This window comes from Hippocampus comes, unplaced genomic scaffold, assembly GCF_001891065.2.
Source record: "Hippocampus comes isolate QL1 unplaced genomic scaffold, H_comes_QL1_v1.1 scaffold56, whole genome shotgun sequence".
NCBI classification, from domain to species: domain Eukaryota; kingdom Metazoa; phylum Chordata; class Actinopteri; order Syngnathiformes; family Syngnathidae; genus Hippocampus; species Hippocampus comes.
This window is the reverse complement of record NW_017842056.1, coordinates 1215306-1222571: the sequence shown is the minus strand read 5'-3', so window position 1 is coordinate 1222571 and position 7266 is coordinate 1215306. Positions and strand designations below refer to the sequence as shown.

Genomic DNA, 7266 nt, shown 5'->3' with positions numbered 1-7266 from the left:
TACGGTTAGAAGTCAAATATGGATTGTCAGTGATTTAACAATCGTCTTTTCTGCAGTGTGTCAAATGTCAAAGACCGCAATTAAAAAAATTATAATGAACACTCTGCTCCAATTTTGGTCAGTCAGAAGGCTCTATTTTTTTATATATGCTTATTGTATTTATTGATATCGTCTTGTAGATAATAGACTGCAAGTGTTTCAGTTAACAACTAACTGAAGTAGATAAAATGTCATATTCATTCATCTTTCGTTTGCCTTTATTTTAGCCAAAGCCAAACGTGTAAGGCCAATCTTTTATGTATAATTGATCGAATATTTTTATTGTAATACAGATGTATTGATTGCTTGTTTGTTGAAAAAAAACATGAAGAGGACCTTGAAAAAAACAAATCATGTTAAATAGCAATCGCAATACTGAGGTATTTTTTTTTTCTCCAAAAATTGTTCATCCCTATGACCTGTTGCGTTTCTTTTAGCCCATGACTGCCAATATGGCATCACAAAGTCTGTGCAGTTTCTTCTGCTTCTCGCCACGCTCGCAACGCAACAGCATCGCAAAAGCCGCGGCGGTGCGTTGTGGACAAAATCGCTCTCCCTCCAGCACGTCGCTCAGCTCGCCGCTCAAACGCTGCGGAAGCCAGTCTGGGGGAACGTCTAAGCGACAGCTCTCAATCACTCCGTGCTTGATTTCTAAACAAAGCTGGACTGCGCGTCCGGCTGATGAGAGATCGTCGGTCATTTTCAAAAGTGTTTGGATGCTGAACTTTGGTGTCCTTCCAAAGACCCATTCCCATCCTTGCAGCTCTGCCAACATGCTGCGGAGACCGGGAAATGCAGAGTCGTCAGCGGGATCCACCAAATTCATTGCGGCGCTGCCGCCAAACTCTGGAGAGGCATGCAAGACGGGAGAAAAAGAGAACTGGTGAAGGATCACATCAATCCAAACTTTCACTCCTAACCATGTGACGCTGCCCCAAAGATTGAAAGAAGAGCGAAACAGCCAGTATTTCAGCATGACCCCGTTTTAATTGAAAATGATTGAAATGTCATTCACCGCCATCCTGCTTTTTATGCCGACGGAAATTGACAACTTGAGGTTCATTTCACAACGTACATCTTTGGGCGTGATTATTGATGTGCATTGTCGGATAACTTTGTTAGTTTTGAGAAATGGGATTTGCTTACTGTTAACATGAGGGGTCGGATAGACCGAAAAAATTGCAATATTTTTGTGTCATCCATTGCTCTTGCTCTCTCTCAATGTGTGTTTTTAAATGTGTTTGTATTGTTTCAGAACCATGTTTGAACACCTTTAAATCAAAAAGTGCCCTAAACGCGAGAAAAACATGCCTTGAGAGTATATAAATCGGGTATTTCAATTATGTGGCTTTCATGACGGAGGGGCGATGACTGCAATTCCATTTTCATTCATTTCGATTGGAAAAAAAAATCCTTGATTAAAAAATATTTTAGTTTGCAAACAAGAGTCTTGAAACAAACATCATGAAGCGAGGTTCCACTGCACCTGCACTGTACTTCTCTGCCAACGCCTCAAGTAGCAGCTCCCACGTCAATGTGGGCTCATAGTCGACCAGGTTGGCCACAGGCGAAGGCACACTGGGCGTGGCGTTGCTGTGGACACCCTGGCAGGAGGAGTGCAAGACGGGGGAGAGAGCGGCGTGGTCGGCCGAGTGCAGCAGAGTGCAATGATGGTAGGACGACTTCCGGCTGATTCTTGAGGCACTTCCTGGGGTCAACAACAATAGGATACCGTGGCTAAGTAACACCTCGATCCATGGCAGTCAATGGTAGCAACACCTGTTGAATATTTCCCCTAAAGTTTCAGGGAAATTTGAAGATGGCTCTTCTTTCCCACATCCAAGGACATTACGATCCTTGCTATGCCATTTTTTGTCTACTTGACTCAACTGACGGAGTGTCCCGAGCAGGCGCATGTATCAAACTTTCACAAATTCCCATGGGAAGTTTCCAGCTTTCAAAATTCACCAAATTTTGCAACCCTACCTGTGATTTTGTAGTGCCCCTTGAGTAAAATGTCGAACCTCTTGGTGGCTTCAACCTCCAGTCCGGGCCGCAGATGTCTAAGGGCTTCGGTGATGACTTTCAGGTTCCTCTGGCGGTCATACCCCTTCTTAGAAGCAAAGAAGGTCAAGTTCAGGTTCCCGAGGTCGTGGAAGACCGTGCCTCCACCACTTCGCCTGCGGGCGAGACATATTCCGGTACGCCTCATGAGCGAGAGGTTGCACTCCTTCCATGGATTCTGGTGTCGCCCGATGACCACGGCTGGCTTGTTGCGCCAAAGCAACAAGATGTTGCGATGCTGCAGGTCCACGTTGGCCTCGATCCAATCCTCCAGGGAAAGATTCTCATATACGTCGGTGGACTTGGAGTAGAGGACAAGCCCCTCCTTGCTGCTGTCAGTCAACAGAGTGCTGCAGGTGCGAGTCACGCCAGGGACTGTTTTATAAATGCACGTCCCTGAGGAGCCTCTGAGGTAAGGCAATGTCCCTCTGATGTGTAACAAAATGCCCATCACCTCTGCATGATGTTGCGCTCTAGAACGGCCAGGAATGAGAACACAAGTGAGCCGTTTGTAGTGCAGTGATTCACATAGCTGATTTGTGCAGCTGGCAAGGGCAATTCCCATTCAATATGCTCCTTGCAATCACCCCGTGACTGATGAGCAGTCCAGAGTAGGGTTTTAAATTCTTTTTTTTTGTTTGTTTAGAGCTCTCCTTACGACAAAACGATGTTGATATTAATGCTTACAATTTCCCAAATACCACATCTTGACTTCCCATGGGTGTTTAATGAAACTTTCTGTTAATTACCCTACTCCATTGCGAGACTAATAAAGGTTTTCTTATCTTATTCAGTTCGCCAAATGGCATACACTATGGAAAGCCGTGAGCATTAGCAAGAAATCTATTATGCTGGGAATAATTGTACATGGACCTCGAAACAGTGGTTAATGATATGAAATAAATGATCAAATGGCTTGACTCTTCTTTGGCGCGGGTAGATGACGTCACTGACGTGTCCTTGCCGACTCCTACTTTGGTAGCCGAGCATTTGCATCGCTGAACTCGGAGAGCGAAAACTAAGACATATTGTAACGAGTGTATTTTACACAAACAGCAGAAACCCGTAATTTCTTGAGAGGCTATTTAATATAATTAAACGGGTTCTTACGTGCCTAGGCAAGGAGTGGATGTCGCTCTTGATCTTGCGCGTTTTGTCCGTCACCGTGACGCGACGTGTAGATGCAAATGTTCAGCGAAAAGTTCCGACCAAAATTGTTTTACTTTTCTGGGCTTATGTCTCAAAATGTTTTGAAATTCCAAAAGCCATTGGACACACACACACACACACACACGCACACACACACACACACACACAAATATAATCAGAAGTATAAAGGACAGAAAAAAACAATCCGAAGAATCACGACAAAATATGTGCGCTGTCCTGTTTGTCAATGTTGAAAAATGAATTGTGCATCGCAGGGTTGGAGAGGGGCGTGGCGAGGCGATATTTGTGGTACCTTTGCCGCCTGTATTTCTGTCTGATCTAAACTAAAGTTTGAAAAACAAATTTGAATGACGTAATGCACATACTGGGTTCTTCCGTGTCACTGTCGCCACAATGAGTTCAGAGGTTGGAAGAAACTGAATCTTGGCAACAGATTTCCTTCCGGTGACTTTGTCAAAACAATGAGGCCAAAACAAAACAAAACAAAACAAAACCTGATAGCAAACTGAAGAGAACAAATCCCAGCAGGTGCTGATTCCCAGAGGCCCAAGTTGTGGTTCAAACGGTCACTCCAAAGTAAAAACAAAACTGTACTTCAATGTTATTGGCACAGGTGCACTAGGCAGCTCCTCCCACGACCGCATGGGGTCACGGTCCCCCACATACATGGACAGTCGGTTCACAAGGAAACCGCTCGCGATTGTTTCCAGAAAATCCGTCGCAAATTTCATGTACATTCTTAAGAGTTGTGTTTGTGAAACTTCACTGGATCTTTGGCCGCGAGCAGAAGGAATTTGTTTCTCATAAAATGTTATCTTAATCTGATGCCTATTTGTTTTGACTTGCAATCAAATTGCTGACCCTCAAGGAGGAATGCGGCATTTAGATCTGACCAGATTATTTCCAATGAAGCGCACTGAAGTAAGAAGTGTTCTGGTTCCAAGATCACCTCCATAATACTCCTATTGACTCAGTGACAAGTTTTGTGTTTGTTCTATAAAACAAACACGGAGAAGTTCTTGCACAAAGGACAAATGTTTTCGAGATGAGCTGAGAGGATGTAGAGTTACGGGTCAGAGGGGGGGAGAGAAAAAAAACAATCATTTGTGCATTCTTTGTCTAATCCTTCATTTATTTAAAATCCAATAGAGTTTGAGCTTCGGGCTACTCATAAAGTTGGACTCCCCGTTCCAAAGGTCCTCGGTTGAGGAAGACAACAAACACCAACTCGATCACAAAGACGGGCAATGGAAACCGAGGAGGCGCAGCAGAAAACCTCAAAGCAAGTATATTTTGCCATACTGCCAGATAAATACGAACCTTTGATCGAAGATGAAGGGAACCAGAGGACGCCAGAGGAAAAGCTGAGGAGGAAGGAGAAGAGGAAGAGGAGAAAGAAAAAGTACATTCGGGTAAGAGTAAGATCAACTTTTGATGTTGTGATTAATTACCGGAATGTCCTGAATTTGTTTTCTTAGCAATAAGGCTAATCTTGGAAGAATGAATATAGGCTGCATGCCTTTAGTTCGCAATCAAGCCGTCACTCTGTACTTCAGTGTCATTCCTTTGGTGCGGCGGGTACAGTGGGAGAAAATGTGGAGCTTTAAGCGGGGCTAGGCACTGTTGGATTTGGCAAAAAAATAAAAATAAAAAAATACCCTGGCAATGAAATAACTAACAGTGCTTTTACAAATAGCTGTGTGACTTTAGTTTGGCGTCATAATGTGCACCACTGAGATAATATCACATAAGCAAGACAGGATAGAATTGATCATTTAACGTGGATTAAATCGATGAGTTGTCGTTAAATTTTACAGCGCAATTGCGATGACACAGCGATGGTGAACTTGGAAAAATATTTCTCATACTACTCTTGAATTGAAAAATGATCACTGTAGCAGAGCCGTCAAAAGTTACGGATTCTCTGTATTTTGCTACGTAAATCAGTGAACGCTAGCCTTTCGCGTGTGTGTGTGTGTGTGTGTGTGTATGTGTGTATACTGAAATGTGTGTGTGTTTTTAATGGGTCACATTGCTGAAACACGTCGAAAATTAGCAAAAAAATGTCGATAATTGCAATATATTTTTTTTTAAGTAGACCTCTTTACAGTACATTGTAACCGGATACAAGCGGGCGAAATGAGTTTTCTCCGCAGGGTGTCCGGGCTCTCCCTTAGAGATAAGGTGAGAAGCTCGGTCATCCAGGAGGGGCTCAGAGTCGAGCCGCTTCTCCTCCACGTCGAGAGGAGCCAGGTGAGTTTTTTTGCAGCCTATTCGGATGCCTCCTGAACGCCTCCCTGGTGAGGTGTTCCGGGCATGTCCCACCGGGAGGAGACCCCGAGGGCGACCCAGGACACGCTGGAGAGACTATGTCACCCAGCTGGCCTGGGAACGCCTCGGGATCCCCCGGGAAGAGCTGGAAGAAGTGGCTGGGGAGAGGGAAGTCTGGGCTTCCCCGCTAAAGCTGCTGCCCCCGCAAACCGACCTCAGATAAGCGGTAGAAGATGGATGGATGGATAGACCTCTTTAAAAAAATGCATCTGTATCCAGATTCCTTTAATTTGCGCAACCATTCGATGAAATAGAGTTAAGGAAATTTAACACACCATTTTTTTCAGTGTAGTAATGGAAGAAATACACATACAAGTGTGCACGATGTCACAACTAGAGAAAATATAGTCGAGTATTACACTTCAGTGAAACTGAAAAGACTCACCGCTCGGGTATGTTCTGCTCGCCAGAACGTCAAGAAGGCCTGCACCTTCAGCTGGCGCTGCCTGGTGTACGGCCTGCAGAGCCTGGCTGGCGCCTTCTCCACGCCGCTGTCAGCTGTGGTCGTCGTGATGGAGCATCAACGAGAAGCTGCCCATCAAGCGTGACGGGCCTGTGGATGGAGCCTCGCTAAGACTCTTTCTGTCCAATGTTTTGAAGATGTAATTGTCACTTTTTTTTTTTTAATCCTGCGTAAATTTTACTTCCTGTACAGTACCTCACAGCAATTGTTGTCACATTTGTGTTTCATGATCGTAACGCGGTTTAGATAAAGTTGGTTCACAAGATATGTGATATGGGATTGTGTCAAATAAAATGTTTGAAACCCTTTAAGTACCCACTGATCAATCAGCACACGATTAAGAAAGCAAATACTCCGTTTGAAAAGTGAACAGAGGTGTCAAATCGAGGTCCAGAAAGTAAATTCCAAGATGATTTCTGAAAACATGTTGGTAGATCAATTTAACTCGAGTGGCAGACTGCTAACCAATATTCACATCTTAATTGTTAACTAGCTACAATAACTACTACATTATAGCCGTACTAACTACTACATGGTGTTTACAGTAACTGCTATATGACACTTAACAAGATACAAATTCATCTCATATGTTAGCGTCCGTGTCGCCGCCCAGACACACGTACAGTTTTGTCTGAGGTCACTCAGATAAACAGCAGTGATCCATCTAGTATGTCAATCTGTCTTCAAAAGTGGAGTACTGGATAAATGTACACAAACAGAAAAAAAAGAAGTTACCAACGATGGCCTCCCAAAGCATCTGGGAGGGCGAGGAAGAAGCTGGGCCCAACCGGAATGTGGACCAAGGACAGCAGGAGTCCACATAACAAGAGGAACAGCCGGATGATGTGAAGCTACATTCCCTTCGGGGCTCGATTTGATTAACGACGCTGGAAATTGTGAAGGCTGTATCTTAGTTATGCTCCTTTTCCTGACAGGTCTTGCTCGCAAGTGGTTTTGTGGTGACTTGTAATTCCCGAACTCCAGAGCTTGAAAGTAACTGACGAGCAAGTTGAATCGCTTCTCTTGTGTGGTTTTTGATTCAGAGTGACTTCCCCCCTTGAAGATAAACGAACACGCGTTGAGTAAAATGTGGCAAAGGTATTATTTGTGGGCTTTTGCCCTGGGACCTGAATCATGATTATAACCCCCCCCCCCAAAAAAAAAAAAAAAAAAAAAAGTTGGGACTTCCTGGGGGGAAA

At 44.2% G+C, this 7266-nt stretch overlaps 2 protein-coding genes across 6 annotated transcripts; one reads left to right on the top strand and one right to left on the bottom strand.

The window, feature by feature from the left end:
• Positions 1-465: 465 nt before the first annotated feature.
• lipt1 (lipoyltransferase 1) lies at positions 466-6108 on the bottom strand. Of its 4 annotated transcripts, XM_019860741.1 has the most exons (5): positions 5990-6108; positions 4594-4637; positions 2026-2576; positions 1526-1747; positions 466-885 (listed from the first exon to the last, which is right to left on the bottom strand). In XM_019860741.1, exons 3-5 carry the CDS (start codon positions 2552-2554, stop codon positions 473-475), a joined length of 1164 nt encoding a protein of 387 aa, XP_019716300.1. In that variant the 5' UTR covers positions 2555-2576; positions 4594-4637; positions 5990-6108; the 3' UTR covers positions 466-472. The 4 variants fall into 4 exon arrangements, with proteins under 4 accessions (XP_019716300.1, XP_019716304.1, XP_019716301.1 ...); XM_019860745.1 differs by lacking the exons at positions 4594-4637; positions 5990-6108 and adding an exon at positions 3214-3389; XM_019860742.1 differs by lacking the exons at positions 4594-4637; positions 5990-6108 and adding an exon at positions 3218-3389.
• Positions 3587-6373, top strand: LOC109510461 (uncharacterized protein C1orf115). 2 transcript variants are annotated; one of them, XM_019860798.1, is made up of 3 exons: positions 3587-4194; positions 4423-4685; positions 6015-6373. In XM_019860798.1, the coding sequence occupies exons 2-3, from the start codon at positions 4521-4523 to the stop codon at positions 6150-6152; spliced, it is 303 nt and encodes a 100-aa protein (XP_019716357.1). In that variant the 5' UTR covers positions 3587-4194; positions 4423-4520; the 3' UTR covers positions 6153-6373. The 2 variants fall into 2 exon arrangements, with proteins under 2 accessions (XP_019716357.1, XP_019716356.1); XM_019860797.1 differs by lacking the exon at positions 3587-4194 and having other exon boundaries at positions 4203-4685.
• Positions 6374-7266: the final 893 nt, after the last annotated feature.

What these genes read in the sequence shown, in the direction of transcription:
- lipt1 (XM_019860741.1), bottom strand. Translation starts at nt 2,554, where the DNA reads ATGGGCATTTTGTTACACATCAGAGGGACATTGCCTTACCTCAGAGGC. An exon ending in GGGGCACTACAAAATCACAG is followed by an intron (nt 1,748 to 2,025) that starts GTAGGGTTGCAA and finishes TGTTGACCCCAG; the next exon opens with GAAGTGCCTCAAGAATCAGC. An exon ending in GGCAGAGAAGTACAGTGCAG is followed by an intron (nt 886 to 1,525) that starts GTGCAGTGGAAC and finishes ATGCCTCTCCAG; the next exon opens with AGTTTGGCGGCAGCGCCGCA.
- LOC109510461 (XM_019860798.1), top strand. Translation starts at nt 4,521, where the DNA reads ATGGAAACCGAGGAGGCGCAGCAGAAAACCTCAAAGCAAGTATATTTT. An exon ending in GAAAGAAAAAGTACATTCGG is followed by an intron (nt 4,686 to 6,014) that starts GTAAGAGTAAGA and finishes TCTGCTCGCCAG; the next exon opens with AACGTCAAGAAGGCCTGCAC.